Consider the following 26,340-nt stretch of genomic DNA (forward strand, 5'->3'; position numbering starts at 1 on the left):
ATGTACCCAAATGCTCCAAACGGCAAAAGAAAATAATGGTCTACTGCTCTCTATGGTGTCACTTGGATCTTTTTTTCCACATTTTTTTTTTTCCCTTATCCCTTGGGACCAGTTGGTGTCTGATCGGGCTGTCAGCCAGGCCTGACCCAGCTTAATTTCTGAGATCAGATGAGAGAGTGGCAAGGCTGGAAGATGAATTCATCACTCTATCATCCAATAAGATAAAGGGATGGCTTTTGAAAAATTAAAACATGGACCACCTTGCCACTGAGTGGCTGTTTAACTTCCCCACTTTTGGCAGCGAGTGCGAGAAGCTATCAGAGCAGGGCACGTGACTATCTTTTAAACAAATATTACTCAAGTGCACAACATTGTCACAGATCATCAAATCAAAGTAAGTGGCCACACCAAAGTATATACTACATCTGTAATAGGACAGAATTAAGAGCAGAGTACATCCATTGTCCTACTTCCTCGTCATCTCCAAATGTCATCCAGCCAGATAGAGAGGGAGGGAGGGAGGGCGGCAGTTCTTGGAGGGCTCCTCAAAGGTGAAAGCAATCAATTGGCTGACTTGAGGGGTCAGGCATGAGTAGGAGCACAGTCATCATAGATCTCATCATCAGGCAAGTCTCCTGGGACATTACATAAAGTGTCGTCGTATTTGCGGACAAGGTTTGCACACTGTCCAAGCTCCCGCGTTCTGCACTACATTAGACCTCGATACGATCTATTTTAAGACATTTACTGTAGCGATTGAGGTTAAGCGCTGGGGCTAAAGGGTGGAAATGACTGGCAATCCTCCTGCAAGTCGCACTCCTAATTTTTACTATGTCTTCCTTTTGGCTTTCTACAGCTTCAGTACAATGACAGCGATAGTGGCACTCGGGGGAGGACAAAACAATAAAGTGAGCTTGATTTAGGTACTTACAGTTTTTCCAGAGCTGCCAAGCCATAGAAGGAGCCGTTCCTCAGCACAGCGATCTTGTTGTTACTCAGATTTCTGGTCAAGGGCAAACTATGATTAGAAACGAGGTCAGCATAAACAGTGACAAGTATGAGCAGATCACAAAAATGAGCGTATTCAAAATACTATGAATTGTGAGTATGTTGCAAATGATTATTTAGGACTCGGGAGTCTAGTCTACTAGATGACGTGTCTGTGCTTTTTTATGCGCGATGATGTGTAATCATGCAGAAACCCTATCCAAGAATCCAATATTTTTATGTCGTCCTAAAATGGTACAAAGGCAGGAAACAGACAAAATCTGGGAGTAAATATACGTATGGAGCACAAGCATGGTTGGATGCAAGAGTTCTGCACATGTATCTGTTTTTTTTAATTGAATTATGTTTTCATAGTTTTTAACTCTTTTCATACTGAAAAGAACACAGAGCCACACAAGCCTTTTAACAGCTATAATGAAGATAATTGGAAATTGGCAGCAGTATTGAGACCTGAAGCTACACCTTTAATCGATATGATACATTACCATATTAATATATAATCTGTACATAACTGCTAGCAATGCGCACGTCCAGTGTAAGACAACTATAATAAGACACAAGTACCAAGGTTGGAGTTTGTGGGCATAACATTTTGTGCGCCTCAATTAAATGATATTACTTTGGCAGTTTTATTCAATTGAAAACATTTTATGTGCAGCTGACTGGAATAAAAAATGATGGTAAGGTAAGACAGGCAAGCTATTTAATGTCACTTCTGGTGATGAGTTATGGGGAGATATTGTCTATAAAAGCCCATCAACATTTCCTGTAACTTGTGATACTCGTGTTCTTTTGCCATGAGCTAGCTGTCTGTAACACGCCAGTTGCATCACTCCTATTAGCATCAGTGAATAAATTTCAAACAGCACGCACAAGTTATAGAAGATGATTACAAATATGTTTGAAATTATTCTCTCGTTCAAGACTTGTTAAGGAAGTAAGTTTCCAGTTTTTGATTTGTGTGTGTGGTTTTTTTTTCTTCCCAAAGTGACACAATAGAACACAGTACAGTCTTAGGCAGACAAAATTTCCTATTTTGCTGTTCTGGCGGAAGAAAAAAAGTCCCTATATTACTCAACTGAATGTTTTGAGTTTTACAGGGTTGGTTTCATGTTTCTTATTCAGCCACATTAACACCAACACAATTTGATTCGACGCTATACAGTGCAGTCTGCAGATGAGTTAGAGGATACTTATTCCACTGCCTAGATTAATGTCACTTTAAACATCTATTGAATGGTGTTTCCGGATTTCCTATCTGCTAAATATCGATTAAGCGATCAAGCTCTTAAATCATCACGGCAGTGCTGCTTTACTTCTCGGACAGTTCACCCCCCACTACTATGTATGTCTTCTCCCACTTGCAGTTAATTCAACTCAACTCCACTGTGTTCATTAACTGGAGCACTTAAGCAACAACCCCAAAGTGCTGTGCATCAAACATAATCCAAATGATCATAAATAATAAACAAAGTATTTTTAACCAAGCCCAATTCCAATGAAGTTGAGTGATGACACTTAAGTTGTCCAGTAAAGCTGGACTGTAGACACAGCTTGTGTCAGCAAAATGATATCGCTGTGCAACATAGCATTTCCATGTGGGCCTGCCCCAAAGTCTCCCTTTTCATCAGACTGTAATAAAAAAATGATTGTCCTTTAGGTCAAATGGAAAATCTATTTTTCAAAGAGAATATGTATGTGATTTAAATTGCATTTGTATTCAAGATGAGATGTGAGATAGATGATCCGACATTTCCTTAGGAGGTTGCGATCGCTGGTGTGCACCAAGATGTTTAGTCGACTCATTTACTTTGCTGTTGTCTGCTAGTCTTGTGTGTTATTTTTGATTACATTTGAATTTCAAATTGATTCGAACTTTACATGTTAGAACTTTCACTGGAGCATAGAGAGGGTTACTGGATGTCATAATTTGTGCAGATGTAATCAAGTACTTATTATGGCGGATAGGAGCTATCAAAATCACTTATAATTGATGAATATTTAAGGAAGATGCGATCTTGGTTAAGCATTGTTGCGATGTAATGATTACAACAAAAACGTTGATTGTTTATTTAACTTTTATTTTTTGCTGTTATCTTTTTTTATTTTTCATCTGATTTTGAAATGATCAATGTGTCATTTGGAAACACCACACTGGATGAAGTGGAAGGGAGCCCAAAATCAGAAAGCAACAGTTATATGTTTTCATTTTTGTTGATCCAGACATCAATATCCCACTCGGGCCTTGTCAACTCCGTTTTATTTTCCACACAAAGCTCTCTGACTTCAGCTGTTTTAAACCAATAAATAGCAGCATGAAGCAAAATAGATATGGTAAGAAGGTGCTGACAGGGTCAGGCTCCCCAAATACATTTTGTGAAATTGAAAGCTGAAAATGCATTTCAAAGAAAACCCCGCAATCCTTTTGAGAGTCACAAATGTATGTTGTGAATGTGAAATCATCAGATAGATTGTTCTGTCACTAGGATTCATTCTTCCCATTCCCCGGACACCTACACCTCCCTCTTTGGACATCCTTCACAGGGACAGGACAGGCATCCTCTGTTTGAACAAACTCAAGCGTGTCATCAAGTGCTGTGGATGTGTGTGCGTGCCGGCCACACTACTCAGGCACGTAGCGCACGCACAGGCATCTGCCTAATGTCCAGGAAATGAATGGAATAACATGATTGATCATTACGTAAACAAAGCCACTTCTGGGTATCCGTCCAACTCATTATTTACATTGTCAATTATGTTCTGTGCGGATAAACTGCAAAGGAAAAGAGAGCGGTTCAGGATTAGAGGATCTAACTGTGGATTGCAGTTAATGGAGTATTCCAGCAGGAGCTGAATTTACAAAAAATTTACAAAAATTGTTGACTCAATGTTGCAAGTGTTGCATGTGTTTTACTATTGTACTTTGTGTTAACCTCCATTCATCTATCCACGCATGCATTCCAAACACTAGAACAACCCAGATTTTGAAAGTACATGAACTACCAGCTGTCATTTTGACAACTTGCACTCTGTTGTGCTCTGTCAATGACCTCATCACCTCAAATGATTATTACTTGATTATTTATCTGAATGACAATGGGGAAAAAAAAAGTCACGTTCATGTTAGTGTCCGTCAAGCCGTCCAAATGGGAGACAAGTCCAATGTATGTCGGTTCTCCGTTTAACAGGAGCTCAGGCTTCCAATTTGTCCTGGCTACAGCTGGGAGACGCACTGTGTGGTCTGACTGAAATGTAGTTAATCTAGAAAAGAGGCTGGCGGCCATGCAGCGGAGACACCCAGCTGTATTATTACACAAGAGCAGAAACCAAAATAGCAAGCGACACCATCCAACACGGCCAATCATGAGGAGCGCGAGGAGAGATCACAATGTTAACTATTACAAACATTTGGATCCGCCAGCAGCTCCAGACACTTTTCCCCAACCGGCCAAATGCTGTGTTATTCTAAAAGATAGAGTTAAAAGACACGGCCAATGAAAACAGCATATTTTATATCAAGCAGCACTGAAGTTGGATGGGAAAGAAGGGTTACCTAGGAGAAGTACTCCATCTCCCAGCCTGGACATGATAAGTGAGGCCCATCTGCCAGGGATGCAACCCATCAAAACGGAAATTCCCAAGTTGTTTATTCAAGTGCTAGAGAATGAGGCGACGGGGAATTTCGGCGAATAAAGTGACTCCATTTTGACTGATTAACCTCAATCTGAAAAGCATTTGAAGGTTGAATTGTTTCTCAACAAGCGGAGTCAGTTGAATATACTTGTGTTTAGTGCACATCATGCAAAGTGACATACGACATTGAAAAGTCAATATAATAGTTTCGATTCAATTGCATCTCCAAAACAGCAATTTTTCAAATGGTGTCTACTTCTGTTTTGCGTAGCAAATCATTCTTTTTTAAAATGAAAAATGATACGCCCCTAACATTAGATGGCAGAAGATACAATACATCTGTCTTTCTGCAAGTACTCTACATCAGCTTTGTGGCCCAGAAATCACATTGGTTCAACATCTCATTATTATTTCAGTACTTTTTGTGACCTTTTCATTATGAATGATGACGCTTCGTGATGGAGTCTCTGCACATTCCAAAAAATGTCAATGTTATGTTCTTCAAAAATTCTATTCTCTGTGTGTGTCAATCATCAGTATTATTTCAATGTATAGCCAAAGTATTGTACAAACGAGATGCTTTACAATGGAGCAAAAGAAGGATGCAAAGGAAGAAGAGTGGGAGTCGTGTGAATGTAAATTATTCACAGCCACTAAGCATGGAGCTTTAAAGCACTTTACACTCCATAGTGCTCAGCCAAGTCTACTTATTAGTGTATCAAGGGACAAAATCTTATGCCGCATCATTTTCGCTACAGATCCTCCTTGGTGGATAGATAGGTCATTGTCTGTTTATTGGCCTACTCGGAGAGGAACACAGAAACTCGGAATCTTATTTTGCAATGCATCTGTTTTATTTTCTGTTGTTTTTTTGCAAAGTCAGCAGAAGTTTGATCTTTGCTGGTGGCATATTTACTCGTGTGCGTGCGTGTGTAGTGTTTCTTTTTTCTTTCACGCAACACCGCTTCTCAGTGATGTGATGATCCGATTAGCCTGGCTTTGCACCATCCTCCATTTTATTCATTCATTACTTGACTGACTTGACACTTGATCAAGCTGATCTGTGCATTTTTTTTTTTAAATGAACTGTGGCGTGGCCTTGCACGAGTTTGATCACGGGTGTTTTACTTGCTTGTTGCGAATGTCACTCCAGCCAGAAATGAAGGGTGACATTAGTCGTACGAATAAGGGAAAAAGTCCCACTTTCTTCATTTCCTAAGCAACAATGGACGACATGGCAACGGCAGCTGCTTTATTCTTGTCATGTCTCATGTCCTGCCAACTACGGGAGCATCAAGAAGCACACAGCTGCTCGTGAATTTCGCAGCATGTGAACGACTGCGGCGAGCAGGGCTACTAGCGAATTGGGCTTGGCATTTTCCCAGGTAGTTTGGTTCACTGGTTAGAGCTCTGTTCCATCAACTTGCAAGGGCCTCGGCTTGTAATTCAAGGTATCGCTGTACTTGGTTGTTTCATTTCAAAATATGAATCCAAATAATCCTTTTTCCATAACATGTACCCTTTCTAATCCACAATTTGATTTACTGCACTTGTTTCTAATGTTGTCCCGTTAAGCGTTATGTTCTTCAAGAAAATCCAGCTCCTGCACTGACAACGAGAACCCACACAGCAGACTACTTAATGCTAAACCCAAAGATCAGGATCAAAAGATGTCTTCTTGCTCTCAAACAGTACTGAAGTAGGCTTTGGAAGAGCTTAGTGTGCTTACGTCAAAGAAGATACGCAAATCCAGATGAAAATCACTTTCACTCGCTCTGAAAGCGCAGTGGACCAGTTCACCGAGTTTTTACCGCAATACCGTCACACTGGGGATACGAACGGGCTTAAACAATGAATGCTAATTCCCATAAAATCTAGTCAAATTTAATAACTGTCAGTCAAAGACAATAAATCGAATAAACAAAATGATATTCTTGACACGAATTATTCAAATGTATGCAATGACATTGGTCATTGCCATAATATCAGTCAATGATACGCGACTTCCAGAGAAATACCGTAAAATTTGAGACTCTGCTTTCGCTAGCCAATAAGAGATGACATGGTGAAAGGGTTTACAAACAGGTTTCCCCAGGTGCTTCTCTAGCTTTACTTCAGAGAGCAGCCAAAAATAAAAGCACTCTCCTCAATGCTGCATGAGGAGACGGAGCAAAAACATTTGTAAGCATCTTTCCTTTACAAGATGTATCGAGATGAAATGAGACAACACTAACGATTCCTTTTGGGCTTTTTTTACCAGCCGAAATTCAGGCAAATTTAAATGTGTGTCTCAGTCATAAATTGTATGTTTGGTTGACTAAGTGTGATTTGTTTTTCCTCATTCATTTCATTTGGATGTGTGGTTACACATACTGTACTTTGTGATCACAGCAGATTTGAAATCATGGCTATTGTAAAATGTTCCCAGACAATTTCAGTGTCCCAGCATTCTATTAGACACTTGATTTGTGTCCAATGAGTGAGTGTCAGCCACTCCTCAACCAATCTTCCAAAATATGTTGTTCTTCCTCCTGTGGACAAACTGCGTTCCCTCCCATTACACACACAAGAAGTGATGAAAGAAAACTTGAGCCAATTTTTGGTCTTAGCCATTTGGTGGCTTTCTTTACCATCTGTGCATTACACTCACTAACCACATGTTTTTTTTTTTAGAAGGTCTGCAATTATTTTCAGTAAGCTATGGGACGGGTGACTCATGCCGGACACCAAAGTGAGGAATGGCACCGAGTCCAAAAAGTTAGGAAAATTGAATTGGTGAAAATTGGTACAACCACAAGTAAACTCTATTTTGCCTCAAGTACTTCAACAATTTCCATGAAATTAGATGATTTTGCAATCCTTGCTGCCACACACTCCCCATACAGTTGGTGAGTGCATTTCCAAATAACTGCAATACTGCAAGGCTCTCTCACTCCTCACCAATATGAAAATAAGAAAAAGCAAGTATAAATATGCCCAAAGAGGCAATGGTTTCCACGCTTGAATGTCATGTGTTTCAGTGGTCGCTGAGGGAATGCTTTGACACGCACTTCATTGTCCACGTTGCTTATAAGAGCAGGAGAAAATGACAAGAGATCATTTGGGGAAACATTTGGGAGATTTGTAGTGCTGTCTACAGTTGACATTGGTATGCGCACACTTCCCTGGATATATGTATTTATTTGCACAGCACATCTAAACAAAAGAGTGAGCGGGGAGGCCACTTCAGCCTGACAAAGGTCACATTTCCTAGCGCAGGAAAACTGCTTCCTGGCCAGCCAGAGCAGCCTACCAAGGAATAAGGCGGAATCGTGACGCTACTCGATGACTGGGTTCCTAAAATCCGAATGGCCCTCGTTTTTTTTCCTCTGGCATATGAAATATTCACAACACTAGAATTTCAGTATAACAATAATATGCAATATCATTATACAGTTTGTAATATTTCTGAGTATTATATGATATGAGTTGATCATTTCCGTATTAATGTTCCCATTTCCTATACGTTTCCAAATTTAGGAAATCAAATTCCATATTTTCCCATACTTGTGTGCTGTTAAAACATCTCTTGCTATGAAAAAAGGTCAATCTGCTAAAACGTACTTCCAAATCACTACATGTATATATATTCCACCATAATTTATAGTTTGCTTCCTTTATTTCTACTTTAAGCTTTCAATTTCCTCAGCAGCCAAACGCTGCAAAAAGCATCACATTGACAAATGCTAAATACAGAACACAGCCCTTAACCATTGGCCACTTAGAGGAACTAAAGTCCCCTTGGCTGCACAAAAGAAAACTTCAAACTAAATTACTGTAAGCAAAGTGCAAGCATTAATCAGCTGAGCTTGCTGTGCAAAATGTTTGGCAGTCATTTATCAATAGCCTTTACATTTCATATTTACTGAAGGCAGAAATACAACTGTTTATTAGAGGAGCAGTCAGTCAGTGCACCTGCAGAGAAGCAAGGTACATTATCAACCCCCCTAAGTGTATGAAGTGCTATTTCATCAACAGGAGAGCACACGGGAGGGGTTTTCACACTTGCAATCAAAGTGTAACATCCGCATTTTAATAACTTGCAGTATAATGCACTTAATAGAGTATACTTTAGTCAAAGGCCACCGGAGTTTGCTGTTTTGGGGGTGTCTGACAATTTCATGGTTGGGTTTCTGTCAACCTTAGTATGTAGAGAAAAAAATAATTGCTGCATGTATTTGAAAATTGGAAATAAATTAAATTAAGAAAATTATATATATATATATCATTTCTTGCATGTATCATTTAACCTCCTTACTTACAGTGAGAAGGTCCTGTTGGGCAAAAAGCTCGGGTGCAGTGTCTCCATCAGGTCCACATCATCACACACCACTTTGACTCGGACGTGCTGCCTGCTCAGGTCTTTGGACCTTTCGGCCGAACATTGACAGCTGTCCACGATCAGGTCCGGGCAGTTTCTGTTGGCCACGCTGGAGCCCCACAGCACGAGCATGGCGCATAGTAAAGTCACAATCGTCATGGTGGAATATGCTCCTTCTCGCGCTCATCTGTCAAGTGGTGTCCTCCCAGTTTGTAGTCCATGGGCTGAAGCCTGTGAAGCCGCGGTGCAGCTCTCCCTCAAGCCGTCATCTCCACAAAGAGCACTTTTCAAGCGTCGATCGGAAGCTTGGCCAATGTTTGTCTTGACTTGTTTCGTTCCATTCTTGCCATCAACAACTTCTTAAGTTCCCTTGTGGTGCGCCATGCGTAATGTGGACAGCGCACTCCAAAAGTATAGACAAACTTTGGCGCACGCACGCCAACCCGCACAGTTTAATGACACATCGAAAGTTTAAAAAGCCTCTCTAATTATCATCGAAAAGGTTTTGTCAGAGCTGCTGGCAACCGCTGCCGCCAGCAGCCTTGGACCAAGTTATTGCCTTCAAAGTCCCTCCCAGCAAGTTTAGTGGGCTTGAACGTGCACGGTTCTGAACTTGACGGGATCCAGAAGTCACATGACTTTGCTGTCAGTACATACACTTTGGGACTTAAAATGAAGGTCAAATTTTCATGATCAATGTTTTCGGTGGGTTGGTTTTGATTAGATCTTATATGGATGTTTTTCTTGCTCTTTTGTCCCGTTATGTTATTGTGTCCACCTCCGGGATTTCTTTTTTTTTTTTTTTTTTTTTATCTCCTGGGGCTTAAGTAGTGCTTGACTGATAGATACATACATAGGGTTCTGGGAAAATAATTTACACATATATTCAAATATATGCGTAAATTATTTTCACATTTTATTGGATATTCTAAATTTAGAATATCCAATAAAATGTTGACGGTCCTTAACTTGTGTTTACCCATCAGCTCCCTCCCTCAGAGAGGTAACCAGGTGTGTGCTGTTGTCTCATCAGTTGTTACCTAAATGATTTTTAAATTTTTTTTGGAGTGCACCTGTTTCCCTTCCCCGCTTGATGCCTTCGGGTCCGCAACCATGACAATCATGTTTCATGACCCATTTATGCGGAAATTGATTCCAAAAGTTCCATGTGATTTTTACTCAACTCCAAATAGCATCCACGTTTCACTTTTGCAATTGAACTACTGAAATTAAGTTTCATTGAGATGCATCTGGAGAACTATGGAAAAACATGCTTGAGATAGAATCTGATAGTGATGTTCCTCCATGCAGCTTAGTATGTGTGAGAATTCCTCCCTCATTATCTATATGGCTGTGAACAAAAGATCATTTGAGCCCAGTCCCATTGACCTGGCAAAAGCAGTGCGTGTTCTCAATTTGTCTGTTTGAGCAGCAAAAAAACACTCTATTCCGCCGACATGAGTAAGCTACACAGGGAGCAACACATCCTGTCTGCTGTGTTTATTATCCACACATGGAGGCCTGGTTCCCTCCCCATTGTACTCACTTGCCGCCTCCCTCCCAGGGCTGCCACTCACGCATGTTTTCACAGATGGACTTGTGCGCATTGCTGTATGTGCACAAGAGGCTCCTCCGTGGGGAAAGTCACCTGGCGATCACAGTTTTTGGTGATCCATGGTTGTGATCTACTTGAATTGTCATTAGGGAAAAAAAGCTTGGATGCTTGCAAGCACTTTTGGATGGCTAATTGTGATACATGGAATTTGTGAGGAGATAAATACATCCATACTGTATATACATTCAATTGAATACACTGCAAAGACAAGATATGTCATTTTGATAGAATAGCAATGGCATCACCCCAAATAATTGGCGGTCCAAATAAAAAGGATCATATGAAACATTATTTCAACAACACCATACTGCAATATTGGTGCAGTAGTAATTTGAGGGAAGAGCTCATCTGGGTGCAGCAATGGCAAAAGACTTTCTCTGCAGAACATGTTTTCACTCATGCTCATTAATGTTCACGCCTGTTCATTGTTACTCGCTGACAGCGATTAATAGACTTTGTCCGGCAGCAATCGCAGTTCTCACTAAATATTTACCTGTTCGACTTGATGAGGGAGGCCCCAATCAGGATGGCAGTGTTCTCATGTTTCTTTTTTTTTTCTTTTAACTCTGTGCCCTTTGGGAGAAAAGCTGTCTTCATTTTAAGTGAGAATGCCTTGTCTTGTCTTCCTACACTGCGGTTTAGCTTTCAGCACATCACACGGGTGGTCTCAGCAATTATGAATAATAGTGTGAAAATGACATTACAATGCTTTTCTGACAGGACAATCACTAAAAGGAAGGCAAAATGTGTCCAAACATGTCATCTGTATGTAAATACATCATGTTTCACTTGGTTTGGTCAGTCAATAATACAATAGTTAAACAATTCAATGGGCAAACCAACAAACTAACACACACCAAAGTTAGCCACCCCACATTGCAACAACAACAGAAGAATTCTACAGCTAAATTTGAAACATGCATGAGGCAAACACTGACTACTGAATGATCTCGCCCCACACACACACAATTAAAAAAGACATTGACGTGTAAATGTTCCAAATGGTGTGAACTCTTTTACAAGCTCGATGGGAAACAATCTTTCCATGGCTGCAGACAAGCGAGTCCAGGACTGTGTATTTATTTGTAATCACTCTTCTAACATCCCAAGATGCTTATCATTATTATAGTGTTGTGTGCTACTGTCTGAACACTCCAGTAATATATTGTACACGTTTGAAGGCTGCAATATTGGCAACCATTTCTTTATTATGTGCGGGTTATTTTTTCCCCTCCGTGTAATATTGTTGAGAAACAGCAGTGCTGTGCTGTGTTGTTTTCATTTTACAAATTCCCACTCATAATCTAGCCTGTGTGAGAAGGGATCAAATGCACATATGAAATATCAGGGGAATATTTTATGCCAGAGTGAAATTGAAAGGGCATGGACAAACTCAAAATATTTATTTTACCAAGTCATTTGATCATATTTTATGTCTGACTTTACTATGAAAATAAAATGATGGAAATATAATAGCCTTTTTCTCAATGCAATGTATTTTTTTGTTCGTGAAACATTGAACCGTTTTTTTTTTCTCCGTGTTATTTGACTTCCTCAATTTCATTTTGGTTTTATGCAAAGACTTTGTCTGAAAACAAACAGGACACTTTGTATCATTTGTAATATTTGACTATTAGCTTTGTTAGGGAAATGTGAGAGACTACAGGATGTGACAAAGTCTTTTTATTCACTGCTTTCCTACTGTTTACAGGACAAACAATGGGCAGGATCAAGAAAGAAGAAGGCGGGAAATGTTTCAAATGAGTAGGTATGTTGTCTTTCTAGTTTCTATTTGAGATGAGCTCCTCATTTGAACACAGATGCATTGTTGAAAAGGTTCAAGCCTTACGGGATGGCTCGCTCGCATGTGAATGCTGGCTGGCTGGCTGGCTGACCTTACTGCTCGTCAAGTTGAATAGGAACAACTAACAGGCAGGAGTCACTTTCCTGGTCTACCACGCAGCCATTTTGGGGAGAATAATTGCCGCTTGTTCTCAGCCAAGGTCGTCTCAGAGTCAGAGCTGATGCGCTCCCGTGAGAGATATTTCATGCCTGTCGGTGCGGCTCTCTCAACCCACTTTGCTATTAAAAAGGCCAGCTTTGCTTGATTCTGGAGATCTCAGAAGATTGCTGGCACACGTCACTGTGCGTCCATCCTTCTCCCAAACAGTCCAGTTGAGAAGTTCTTTTTTTAAACTCCCCTTTATTCCTATCCACTCATCTGCATCGTGGCCTTCACGGAGAAAGAAACGTCTCTTTTCTGGTGCCCGCATCAAAGAAGTCAACTTGGAGGAAATAAGGAAAGCACATGTCGCTCACCACACAAACCTCCACTTTCACCACTCCCATTCCCAGCACGAGAAGCAAGGACGTCGGACTTTTTCAGTCAAAACATTTTCTTGGGCATTTTGTGGTCACAAATGAGGTAGTGATCTTTGAACCTGCCTTTATCTAACTCTACCATCCAATCAGATGCGTTGAAGGCCTTTAACTGGGAATCAAGAGCGCTCTCTCATTGGCCCAAACCGCACGTGTGGTAACGTTCAAAGACGGCGGGCGCTCGGTGAACTGTTTCAGTGGGCTCGTTAAAACATTAGACTTTAAAGATAGAGGAACGTACTGAAGGTCATTCCTGGAGCATCAAGCATGAGCATGAAATCAAAGTGCAAATTTGGAATTTTCCACGTGTACGACATGAAATTTGGTATGACGTTTTAATTCTTGATTGTGGATCCACAGAGACGTTTGGACTGTATTGTTTTTTTTGTTGTTGTTATTCTTTTTTTTTTATTTATAGTGGTTTGGTGCCTTTAAGATGAATATAGATGTTAATTGGGATCATTTGAGACTTTTAGGTTCCCTTGGAGAGTAATGTAATGTAGGCTTCCTTGTGTTCACACATGCTGTACTCTCGAGGGAGGTCTTGGAACAAGATGGATGGTACTTGACTGTGCACCACAACTCTGAAAAGCTGGAAGGATGGCTAACCTCTGCTCCTCTTGCTCTCCGCTCCGCTTGTCCCTGATGGCTGTTTTTTTTCCCCTCATTTGCTCTCCTCTGAGATGTGGGGCCCACTGAGTCATAATTGCGGACAGGCAGCCAGTGACAGAGGGTGTCAGTTGGCTGTCAACTTTTCAAGAGACTCCAGCTGAATCAACTGTCGCAGCGTGGTGTACGCATAACACACATACAGGCTGCTACACCCTGACATGCATATATACTATTATTATTATTCAAAAAATCTTGATATCAACTTGATGTGGTAAATAGGCCCACACACCTCTGACAAACTGCTGTTAAGACTCTGACTTGTTGTGACTGCTCTAGTTTGACTTGATTCCCTTGTCTTTCACTCACTGACACTGGATGCAAGCCAAGCAAAATGTTGACCTGGGTTCCCTCACGGAGCTGCTTCTGCAGGACATCTGCTCACAGCAACACAGCAGCAGCAACAGACAACCGCCAGCTGTCCAGAGTCAACCGGTAGTAATTAGTCCAAAGCAGATTTCAAAACATCTAAATTTGATTTAACTAACAGAACACAGGATTGGCTGGATGTGCTCGCTCATCTTTTACCGACTATATAAATAAGTTTCAGTACACCTTCTCAAATTCAAATTAAAAGGGAAAAATACACTTGCCACTTTTCCTGTTCTCTCAAAACTGCTCTTTAATAATGTCAGATTTGGAATGAGTGTTCTGCAAAATGAAGATTTTCATTTGTCTATCTACTTCCATTGCCCTCCCCATGAGTGCAGAAAATAGTGCTATTTGTGTATTTAATAATGCAGTGCAAACGCTTTATATGGTCTTTCATCTCAGCATGGTATCCTTTACTTGAATTTGTGCTTCACATTCCAAAATAAACTGCTCAAGGCTTTTGACCTATCATGAACAAATCTTAAGCATGCGTAGCTGCATTTCACTAAAGCCCTGATTATGGACTGCAAATGATCCAAAACCTCAGAGTAGTATTAGATTTGGATTGCAGCACCCCATTAATGAGCCTGAGTTCAAGATGAGTTCGGAGTCAAAGTCTTTTTCGACCAATTAGGGCCATCGTGCAAATTGGAAACAATGCAAAAACAACGAGTGAAAAAAGGAAATCCTTGCACCAACAAAGTGCATTCAGGAACTTTTACAGACAATAATTGACAGCTGAGTGGGCCCGTGTAACTCTTTTTCGCAAGGCAGAATGTATTCATGACTCATCCCTACAGTGGAAACTAAATTATTTACACCAACCTGGAGACCTTGAAGATGGCCACGTTAATTCATTTGGATTAGTAAAATCACACATCTTTCCAAATGACATGTTTGTGTTACTGCACCGACAGAAGTTTCCAAGATTTTTTTTTTTTTTCCTGGCTGGCTGTCAAGTCTATCCAATGATCACTGCAGCCAGGCAAGGATGAGAGTGAGTGAAAGACTGAAATATACATCACAGCAGGTTTTTCTTCAGATTCCTTCACTGTCTCTGGAAGTGCTTGGTCCTTCTTTTGTCACTGAGAGTTTACACTTATGCCACGAGATGCCGAAGCCTTCATAATGCAGTCAGGGCTTTTAGTCGCTGCATGAATTTCAATCAGAGTCAAATTAATCAGAGATGTTGAAGTCTCTTGATGATTCTGGGAAAAAAAAAATGCCGTCACACGGACGTCACACTGCAGCATATTACAGGATTAGGGTTAGACAATGAGATCATCTACTGCTGAGATGAGCCATTATTATGCATAACAATGCACGTAAATGACTGAGTATGTACGTACATGTCTGTAGGTGGCCATGAAGATTCTCTTGGATAAGTAGTAAGTATGACTTCAGAAGGTTTTAAAAGCTTTGTTAACAGTATTTGTTACAATGTATGAAATGTGCCTCCAAATGTACTGGCATCAGTAACAGATACAGATGACTACCAATTCAACAGAGAGAACATGGAAACTTTGTCAGAGCCGCTGCATAAACACTGGCCATAACCAATGAAAGTGGTTGATGACAGAAATATTTGTTTTGCCAAATGAGCAAAAAACACATTTTGTCTCGTGTCTGTCGAAATTGGCTGCTCTCATCACCAACCTTTCTCTTCGCTGCAGGTTTTCAAAAGGCATAACTAGGACTGGGTGACAGGAGGTCTTTTTATTTTTTACTTGCTATCATTTCAGAATTATATTTTGCCGAGAGCTGTCGTGAATCTGAGCTATGAAACACCCGCAGCAACGAAACAGCTCGTGTGACGGCCATACTAACATACTAACAGCGCAAATGGGCCCCAGGACGCCACTTTGCGATGCCTTTTCTACAGGCGCTATGAGTGAAGGTCATCAGAACAAAATCTATACTGAAAATCATCTAGCAACAACAAAAAACGGAATGAGTTTGACTGTTCCGTTTTTTTTTTTTCTTTCCCGTGTTTTTATTTCTACCTACATATTGCCCGTGTGCTCGTTGTTCTCTCCTGTTTTGGGTATGCTGGTAAATTGTGAGAGCTACTTAGTATTCCGGACTCCCTACTGTGATGCAGAGGCTTCAGACTGAGCTATGACTCATCATGAATGCTCAGTGAGATCTCTGAGGTCAGACACAAAAGCGTGCAGGCAGGCAGAATGGCACAGAGTTGTACTGAGCGCAATCTGCCAGGTTAGAGCCATTCAACTAAAATAACCTCTGACAGAATGGCACTCTGATTTTTTTAAAATGTGAGGGAAAGAACAGCCCAAAATACGGATGCGGATCTTGCAGTGACGTTTGCATGATATGCGCAAAAATACGGCCACACTCAAGCTGTGCAAAAATATGGGGACACTCAAGCGATACCTCTCCACAGGAACTGGAAACTAATACAAAGACAACTCAGAGTCAAGATAAGTTAGAGAATAAACGAATGTGTCTCACTTAACCCCATATTGATTAACGGATGCTTAAAAGTCCAGTCTTAGTATGTGTGCCAATTAAGCATGAAGAAATGGATGAATTGATCTGATGTGTCCACGCATTTGTTCTAAGTTTAAAGCCCCGCTCCAATGTTACCTCTGAGTCCGTTTTTCTCCAGTTTAGTAGATAAAGGAGATTTTGTGATGTCTGCAGCACAGTGTTATCACACAAGATGCCTTTTTAATAAACGGATTTGGACCATGCTTGCAATTTCAGCCCAATTACATTGTTGTCATGGGTGATAAGCAGCGATCTCAAGGTAGCTCACGGATCGCTCGGCTCTCAGTGGAGGCTAAACGCTGCCAGTCTAATGGCAGATATGGAAAAGTTATGTAGGAATTTGTGTGTGGGCCAAAGACAAACCGGATAAGAGTTTGGAGCACATCTGATAAGAATGTTGTGGCTTATTGTGTAAAGCCCAGCAACACAAGCCAACGTGACAGCTGTAGCGGCGTGTAGGAGACCTTTAACTCCGTTTATGCGCAAGTTAGTTACTGGCACTCAGTTTATCGTTTACATCTTGCCACATTGTATTTATTTTTTACTTGGCTTATCCCTACCCATCACGAGATAAAATTGAGACTTGAATGAAAGACTTGAGCTCTAGCCAACGCACCTTAGCACCTTAGGTTTTGTGCCAGTTCAGAATCAAAAAGTTTAAGGCTTTGACTTCATTATCCCAGTGTACTTTTTTTAAAATATATATACGTATATATATATATATATATATAAAAGTTGTGTGTTGGCTGAATAACAAAAACATTAGCCTGAGGTTCCATGAATCTGAGTGGTACCACCCTTATTAATATTAATATTGTTGTGTTGGTTAACAAAGGAAAAATAATTATTCATGCAGAGAGAGAGAGAGAGAGAGAGAGAGAGAAAGAGCATTTTGCATTTTGTGGCAAGCTTGTATCTTGGTACATGAATGTACATTCACTCAGAACATATTTGATGATAGCATTTTTTGTCATCAAATATGTTCTGAGTGAATGTGTCCCCACCCATGCTGACCCCCAGCTGTGTGTTTCATATAAGCACTGCCGAACAAGTGGAAAACAAGCCCACCACCAAGATTATTTTCAAACAAGACTGTGCTGTATTGCCAATAAAAATGCTCGTATAGCTCCCCAGATGTGCAGCGCGTTACTTACTGCATGCTGCAGATGCACTGCGGCACGTCTGAGCATTGATGAAATATTATTCCACGGCGTCATCTGGTGGTTGCTTAGAGCAGTGTTTCCCAACCTTTTTTCATTCACGGCACACCTTTTCATTGGAAAAAATCTCGAGGCACACCACCAACAAAAATCTGTTAAGTGTTACACCAGCTTCCATATTAAAATCAGTTATATTACAACAAAAGACGTCAAGTTCTATTCCTGTATATGTATGGAGAGTAGAATAATTGAATAAAATAAATACAAAATATACTTTAAATTGTATTTCTTTTGCAAATGAAAGTGACAGTTTTTGAAAAAAGGTTTTAGACTAAGGAATAAAATATTGAACACCAACTCATATAACAATGTAAATCACATATATATATACATATTGTCTGGTGTTTTATTCCTTGTTTTTATTTTTGGGGGCTGTTTGATGTGTGACGTCATTTGGACACTCCATTAGGTACACCGCCCTTTTCAAGTGTACCTAATAACAGGCCACTTTATGAGGGAAATGTCATGGTCAAAGGTCACAGGTGTCAAGCTCTAGTCCTCGGGACCGCGTTCCAACATGTTTTCCAGGATAATAAAGTGGCCACTTTATTAGGTACACTTGAAAATGGCGGTGTACCTAATGGAGTGTCCATGTGATTCCCTCGTTAAGCGCAGCTGCGTGAAAAGTTTTTGGTTACTTTCACGTTCCGCAGGAGCTAAAAGTTTTCCCGCAGGTGCACTTAACGAGGGAATCACACGGACACTCCATTAGGTACACCGCCCTTTTCAAGTGTACCTAATAACAGGCCACTTTATGAGGGAAATATCATGGTCAAAGGTCACAGGTGTCAAGCTCTAGTCCTCGGAGCCGCGTTCCAACATGTGTGTGTGTGTGTGTGTGTGTGTGTGTGTGTGTGTGTGTGTGTGTGTGTGTGTGTGTGTGTGTGTGTGTGTGTGTGTGTGTGTGTGTGTGTGTGCGTGTGCGTGTGCGTGTGCGTGTGTGTATCACTACTGCAGTGTAGTGTTGGCTCGTGAGTGAACGATGGGTTCAAAAGAACGAATGTTTTCAGTGAACGAGAGTGAACGAAAAGATCTAAAGATCTTTGTAGCCATGAGGGAAAACTTGTTTGGACCCGTTTGAAAATCATTGATTTGATATGACTCAAGAATTGTCTCTGTGCAACGGTGTGGTGTTTCTTAGCAACTGACTTGAAAATGAGTCCACGGGAGCACTGCAACGACGGCAGAATTTCTGCAAGAACAATTCATTTTAGGATGAACTCTCAATACAAATATTTTCATTTGATTGAAGCCAATGGCGTTAACCACTCGACCAGAGCCTGCTCGGAAACCAAAGGAGATTTGGTCATATTGATAGGGTATCCTCCATCCAAACATGTTCAGTGTTGAAAGTTTCAACGGATCGTCCGAAGCAACCCTTCCCACAGTAGTCACCATGACAGGCGACCACCTGGTGGCGTCAGTGTGCCGAGCGCCGTTGGACGATCAGGAGAAGAAGATTTGAATCGACGGATGTGACGTCAGGGCTTTAGGTCAATTGAAGACAGGTGTGCTCGCTCAAGGGGAGTTATCATATGCAGGTGCCACCGGGCGCGGCCCGGCGGCGGCGGCGGCGGCGGACGGTTTCTCAGGTAAGCGAGCATGCTAGCAAATGTTTGTCGTCTCCTGCCGTTTTTCACGACGGACGCCGTGTTTGTTGCACGATTGGCACGCTTTGTTGCCTTTTCTCACAAGCCGTTTTGTTTTGTTTGTCGCAGGACTCGTGACTCGGCCACGTCACGTCCACCTGGAGGTAAATTGTAGGCCGCAGGCCATTTAGCCCGTGGGCAAATGTTTGCAGTTTCTTACGATGCCATTTATTATTTCTTGCAGGATTTTCACTGTCTAGGGAGTGCTTGAGGTTTCGGCACGGCACGGCACGCCACAATCCACTTTGCGTCGCGTCGTTGCGCGTTTTGGTGGTATTTTAAATGTCTTTCGCGGTTGTTTTTCTAATGCTGGCCAGCATTTTTTCATTCGTATGTCTATAGAAGGTTCGTAAATGACGCCGCCGATAAGCGCGCGTTTGTCTGACTATAGGAAATGTTAGTTTGACTCTAGTCAAGTAAACCATTTTTTAATTATTTTATATTATCCGTGTGCCATTTCCGTGTCATGCAAACTGCTGGTGAATGCAACGTATGTTACGTCATGTCCAAATCGGACCAAATCCATTCAAAGATGGCGCCCGCCCGCTCGTTCCGTTACGCAACAAACATTTGCGCGGGTTATTTTCTCCCGTTTTGGACGCCACGCCGCCAACCTGGATCATCTGTCCAATGTGAGGTGAGTTGTAGATGATGAAATTAAAATATAAATTATAATCTTGAATAATTCTTGTCATGATTATATATTTTTTCAAATGTAAAACTACTTAGAATATATCAAATTAAAATATTAACTATCATTTTGATAGATTATCGTAATTTACTACAATATAATAATTTTTTTTTTCAAATGTAAAACTCCTAGTATGTATAATTGTTGGTAAAAAAATCATGCCATTGGCACTCTACTCAGACTATTTTTGTTGCAATCATTTGCTTGTCTTTTGTAGCACTAAAACAGGCCGCCCAGCCAGCATCCTTCTATACAAAGCAAGCAGGAGGCTCTTGAAGGAGCCCTTTCAGTGATGTTGAGGACACTGAGGAAGAGTAGTCCTAAATCAGGTGAAAACCTGTTTTTGTCAAGTTTCAGCTTCCCAACACACAATGGTTGTCGAGTTTTAGCTTCCCAGCACACAATTGTCTGTCTGTTTTTTTGTAGGCTGCAAGAGGAGCCGAATGGGATAATTCCATATGAAAAGGCACAATGGCCTATCCAAAGGAGCCATGGCCTATCCAAAGGAGCCATGGCCTATCCAAAGGAGCCATGGCCTATCCAAAGGAGCCATGGCCTATCCAAAGGAGCCATGGCCTATCCAAAGGAGCCATGGCCTATCCAAAGGAGCCATGGCCTATCCAAAGGAGCCATGGCCTATCCAAAGGAGCCATGGCCTATCCAAAGGAGCCATGGCCTATCCAAAGGAGCCATGGCCTATCCAAAGGAGCCATGGCCTATCCAAAGGAGCCATGGCCTGTCCAAAGGAGCCATGGCCTGTCCAAAGGAGCAATGGCCTGTCCAAAGGAGCAATGGCCTGTCCAAAGGAGCAATGGCCTGTCCAAAGGAGCAATGGCCTGTCCAAAGGAGCAGTGGCCTGTCCAAAGGAGCAGTGGCCTGTCCAAAGGAGCAGTGGCCTGTCCAAAGGAGCAGTGGCCTGTCCAAAGGCGCAGTGGCCTGTCCAAAGGCGCAGTGGCCTGTCCAAAGGCGCAGTGGCCTGTCCAAAGGCGCAGTGGCCTGTCCAAAGGCGCAGTGGCCTGTCCAAAGGCGCAGTGGCCTGTCCAAAGGCGCAGTGGCCTATCCAAAGGCGCAGTGGCCTATCCAAAGGCGCAGTGGCCTATCCAAAGGCGCAGTGGCCTATCCAAAAGAGCAATGCCATATCCATAGGAGCAATGCCATATCCATAGGAGCAATGCCATATCCATAGGAGCAATGCCATATCCATAGGAGCAATGCCATATCCATAGGAGCAATGCCATATCCATAGGAGCAATGCCATATCCATAGGAGCAATGCCATATCAAGTCAAGAATCAAGCAGCACGCTGCAAAAGTCAACATGTGCGGATCATGTGCCCAGGAGGGGGCAGTGTGGTTGCCTTTGGTTATGGGTGCACGACGGAAAGGTTGCAGGTGTGGACAGTGTTTGGGGGTCTGACGGTTGGTCTTGCTTAAGAGGTTGTGGCTTATCTGGATCCAGCGGTGTCTTGTGCTTGGTTGCCATTGATGGCTCACTTGAGGGAGGACGTGGTGACTTGGATGGAGACAAAACTGAATTTTGACGCGGAGCCCAATGTCCAAGCTTGCCATATGACTTGTACCATTTTGTGTCTTTTTCTAACCTGCCACTGTCGTGCTCGCTGCGTTCTTTGTTCTCCCCCATCGGTGTAGGGCGGCGTTGGAGCGAGCCGATCCCGAATGTCCAATTTTGCAATTTGACTTGTACCATTTTGTCTTTTTCTAACCTGCCACTGTTGCACTTCATCTAACCCTAACCTACCACCGCTGTGGTACTTGCGTTCTTTGTTCTCCCCTAGGTGTAGGACAGCATTGGAGCGAGACGGTAGCATTTAGTCTTTTTCTAACCTACCGCTCTCGTGCTTGATCTAAGCTGTGTGTCTTTTGTTCTCTAGGTGAGGGGGCGGTGTTTGGGCGAGCGGGTCCACGAGGAAGACGTAGTGATGCGAGCAGCGCCCAACTCATTGCATGTTCTGCCATTTGCAGGCCGGACGCAAAAGGGGGGGGGGGGGGGCGACGCACGGCCCCATCCGACCGGGCGACGCTCACCAATAGTAGCTAGCCGCTGTGATCAAGTAAGCAAGTGACCGACAACTTGGGGTGCTCTTTGAGTTTCTAACATTTGTTTCTGTTTCTGCAGATGGCGACCGGGATGTGACACGATCTGATCAGAGGTGAACGGACCGCTGTGGCATCGCTCTGAAGTCGCCGAGTTCTGAGGGAGACCCGCTTCCCTGGAGCCGTCGACCTGCGCAGCTTCAACGTGTGAAATGGATTTTTTTTTTTTTTTAAATTACACCAGCGGTGTCCCGATGTCTGCTTGAGGGCTGCATACTGAAACAAATTCAGAATTCTTTGACGCAAATTCATGAAATCAATCACGAAATGTTGCCATTGATATTTAGTGCTACAAAGCAGTGTCGTGTTCAGTCGTGTGGTGTGTTGATCAAGTTGCCCCGAGGCAGCCATTTGGACACCAATGGTGACATGTGTGTAGGGCTGCACGTGTATTGGAAAACTGCCATATGGTGGTCTAGGTTATTGACATGCACTTTAAGACAGCAAAGATTTTTTTTTTTATTTTCATGTCTCTAAAGAAACATGCTTTCTTGCCTAACTATTTGTAATGAGTTAAGACGATAAGTCATTGATGTAAGTTAAAGTTAACTCATCTAACTGATCTCATTGCGATCAAATAGTTATCCTCCATCCAAGAAATTTGCACAACTTGCCTCAATGCAGTGGTCTGGCCCAATACTGCCATATCATTGATTTTCCAAAATGTTGTGCAGCCCTCATTGAGTGCCAAACGCGCAGCGACGGCAAGCGCAAGCGACGGCAAGCGCAAGCGACCGCGCAGCGACGGCAAGCGCAAGCGACTGCAAGCGCAAGCGACGGCAAGCGCAAGCGACCGCGCAGCGACGGCAAGCGCAAGCGACTGCAAGCGCAAGCGACTGCAAGCGCAAGCGACCGCGCAGCGACGGCAAGCGCAAGCGACCGCGCAGCGACGGCAAGCGCAAGCGACTGCAAGCGCAAGCGACCGCGCAGCGACGGCAAGCGCAAGCGACGGCGCAGCGAGACTTTTGTGCTTGTCTTGCAAGGTGGAAGAGACGATGTATGAAACGAAGAGCCGGTGGACGGAGGCCACCAGACCCGCGATTGGTGAGCGGGGTGCAAAGGAAGGAATCACCCAAAGAAAGCAGTCTCCAAGTGTTGAAGAGGAGCCTGATGCATGACTGGCCAAGGCTGGCCAGAGGTGGTGGTGACATGGCAATCCAATATGCAACACACTTGTTAGTTTTAATTTGATTTCCTTATTTGTCTGCCGTTGAGGGTTGCCGGGGCGGCGGATGGGACGAGGGCCAGCCTGCACCGAGAGGGACTGGGCTGCACCCACAAGACCAGGGAGGGGGCAGGTAATGAGTACGTTGACAGAAGTGAGCCGCATGCAACTGAGTGCCGTTTTTCTTTTTGCACTTGTGCGAGGCGGAAGACGAGTCCAACACCGGCCGGAGCAGACGCAGACCTTGGCCCGTGACGAGCGGCCCACACGAGACTGATGGGTGCAGATGCAGCCAGCGTTTCGAGGAGTATGACTTTGGTTTTTCTTTTGTTCTTTCCCTACCCCTGTCTATTTGAATAGGGTAACTAGTAGCACGTACGGGCATTTGGGTTGCTGTGACCCTCTAGATACGAATCGGCAAAGTAGACACCCCCTCCCTCCCTCCCTCCCTCCCTCCCTCCCCCCGCCCCCCGTCTCTCTTGCTCTCTTTCTCCAATGCGCCCGGCAGTACCTGCATGGCCTGGTGCACTCAGGGTGGAACGTGGCTATACCTTGCCCTTTGTGGAATACCAGGGTATAATGTCTGCCAGACTGGGTCCCAGTGCCGTCGACGGTGTCGAGGACAAGGAGATTCTCCGTGACGCTCACCGTGACGTCACGTTTTCCTCTTTTTTTTCCTCTCGGGGCCAAGCCAGCTCTACTCAGGGGGAACTGGCCGGTTGCGCTTAAGTGCGCACCAAAGCCTCTTTTCATCTCCTCTCGCTCTCTCCCTCCCTCCCTCCCTCCCTCCCTCCCTCCCTCCCTCCCTTTTCGAAAGGGGTTAAACATTTCATAACCCGGATCGCTCCAATGCGGGAGCGCCGTATGAGACATGCGCCAGCCCGTGCGTGCCGCTAGTTACCTGATTCAAACTTACCTTAGTCTAGGTTGGGGGGGTGCTAGTGGAATTTTTCCCCTTGCCCAAACCAACACAATATGTCTGCCTTTCAGGATTGCTGGGGCACTGGATCGGACGAGTGCCTGCACAGAGAGGGACTGGACAGGACCGCGGGACCAGAGGGTAATAATAAAAAACTTTATTTGTAGAGCACCTTTCATACAAGAAATGCAGCTCAAAGCACTTTACAACAAAGAAATTCTAAGCATTGAATTCTTCATATAGGAACAGACATAAAAAGAAAAAAAAACATTCATGTGTGCATACGCTATTAATAAAGGGAGCTTAAAATAGGAGCAAGCTTTAATAGACAGGTAATGAGTACGTCCACAGAAGTGAACCGCATGCAACAGAGTGCCGTTTTTCTTTTTGCAGTGGCACGAGGCGGAGGATGAGTCCAAACGTCGAATACCGGCCGGGGGGGAGCCAACCTTCGCCCGTGATGAGAGGCCGACACGAGACGGACCGGTGCGGATGCGGCGAGGGCAAAGCGCCCAGCCAGCATTTAAAGAGAGTATGACTGCGTTTTTTCTTTTGTCCTTGCTTTCCTTCCCTCCCTCCCTCCACTTTTTCACTGGGTGTGCACACTGGCTATCTGCATGATGCCTCTTTCTTTCTCTCTCAGCGTCATTTTGCAATGTTGTTTTACTGTTGTTTTTTTAATCATGAAATGAACTGTTTGTACTGTAATTGTGTGTGTGTGTACCACTGAACTGCAATTAAACTGTGAACTGAATTCAAGTGGTCCATTTTAAACATTGGCATTGGCAGTCTATCGTGCATACAAACTGGAATCATTTGAGACATTCTCAATGACAAGACAATTGTAAAGTTAGGCTGAAACAAAATTGACTTAAATATGCAGTGTCAGGCTTTTTATTTATTTTTTTAACTACACAAAGAAAAGCTGCATGCATTCTAAATTGTTGACAAAAGCCAAGTAGCCAGACACCCATGGATGCAAACGACAAGTGTACAAACGGTGTCTGTTGCGATCAGTAAGTCATCTTTGGCAACCCTGCTTTAAAATGGCCACCGAACTCAGAATCTTGCAGAATGTTGGTACATTTTTCTGTAAGAGTAAAAGCTGTTATTTCAATCTAGTCAGAGCCATTTTTTGGTTTGTTTTGCATCGTCATGCATCATGTGGGCATTCTTGTGAATAAAATCAACAGTGGTGTGTTTGCTTCCTGTTGGTGGTCTTGTAAATAAAGTCAACTTTGGTGTCAGTCATCATTCGCGATGTGCCTCAATCGATGGTGCATCTCTTGAATGTGAAACTTATTGCATGTTTTGTTACAGGGCTTGAGGTCTTCATTGGCTGTTGCTGTCCAGTCCAGGTTGCTGCTATAGTCAATTGAATTTATAAACATAGCGTGTAACTTCCAGGGCCTTAGCTTTCAATTCAAAGCAGAGTTGCGTAACTACACGGCCAGCCTCGGCACATGTACTGGTGGTACCACCCAGTTCAGAGTGAAGTAAAGGCCAGAGTGTTCTTATTCATACCGGCATCCTTATGAAATTGACCATATCAGAAAGGCTACATGAATTCCAAGTGCTGCCACCGAGTGGCAGCATATTTGCTTCAACCTGTCTGATGCTGGGTCAATGCGATGCACCTTTCATTATTTTGCCCAAAACAACCTAAGAAATAAAGAAGTACTGCTGTTATCTCGCCAGTGTGCATGTGTGTTCAAAGTACAAAACTCATTTGCATGATAGAAGTCTAAACCACATGCTAGATATTTGCCTCAACCTGTCTGGTGCTCTAACTGTATGCGATAATTTTTAACAATTTTAGTCATTTAAATTTTTAAGTACATTACAAATGATAGGCGCCCCAGTTAGACAGCTGGGTCAATGTGACCCGTCTTTTGTGGTTTGTTCTGCCCAAAGCAACCTAACAAATGCACATAAGTACTGCCGCTATCTCGCCAATGTGCGTGTCTCTAAAATGTACAAAGCAAGCAAATTCATTTGCATAATAAACTTCCAAACCACATGCCAAAAAATATTC

General features: G+C 42.9%; 2 protein-coding genes across 7 annotated transcripts in view; one reads left to right on the top strand and one right to left on the bottom strand.

Annotated features, from left to right (window-relative positions):
• The window catches only part of adgra1b (adhesion G protein-coupled receptor A1b), a 68,005-nt gene extending 58,312 nt beyond the window's left edge, over positions 1–9,693 (bottom strand). The window contains exons 1-2 of one of the 3 annotated variants that reach the window (XM_088385124.1): positions 8,943–9,693; positions 932–1,018 (exon numbers count right to left, since the gene is read on the bottom strand). In XM_088385124.1, coding sequence (XP_088241250.1) covers positions 932–1,018; positions 8,943–9,160 — 305 coding nt within the window. In that variant the 5' untranslated portion in view covers positions 9,161–9,693. The remainder of the gene's footprint in view (positions 1–931; positions 1,019–8,942) is intronic. The other 2 variants (XM_088385122.1, XM_088385123.1) reach the window with 2 other exon arrangements.
• A 9,450-nt stretch (positions 9,694–19,143) lies between these two features.
• Positions 19,144–25,953, top strand: LOC148392790 (uncharacterized). 4 transcript variants are annotated; one of them, XR_015860544.1, is made up of 9 exons: positions 19,144–19,359; positions 19,486–19,520; positions 19,601–20,436; positions 20,534–21,998; positions 22,090–22,178; positions 22,244–23,519; positions 23,590–23,693; positions 24,377–24,446; positions 24,699–24,946. XR_015860544.1 is itself a non-coding variant. In XM_088385585.1 (7 exons), exons 2-7 carry the CDS (start codon positions 23,221–23,223, stop codon positions 25,682–25,684), a joined length of 594 nt encoding a protein of 197 aa, XP_088241711.1. In that variant the 5' UTR covers positions 20,801–22,178; positions 22,244–23,220; the 3' UTR covers positions 25,685–25,953. The 4 variants fall into 4 exon arrangements, 1 of the variants encoding a protein (XP_088241711.1); XR_015860543.1 differs by having other exon boundaries at positions 19,145–19,359; positions 19,601–20,053; positions 20,325–20,436; positions 20,534–22,178; XR_015860542.1 differs by having other exon boundaries at positions 20,534–22,178.
• Positions 25,954–26,340: the final 387 nt, after the last annotated feature.

This window comes from Syngnathus floridae, chromosome 9 (assembly GCF_059516105.1).
Source record: "Syngnathus floridae isolate MCC-2025c chromosome 9, RoL_Sflo_1.0, whole genome shotgun sequence".
Lineage (NCBI taxonomy): Eukaryota > Metazoa > Chordata > Actinopteri > Syngnathiformes > Syngnathidae > Syngnathus > Syngnathus floridae.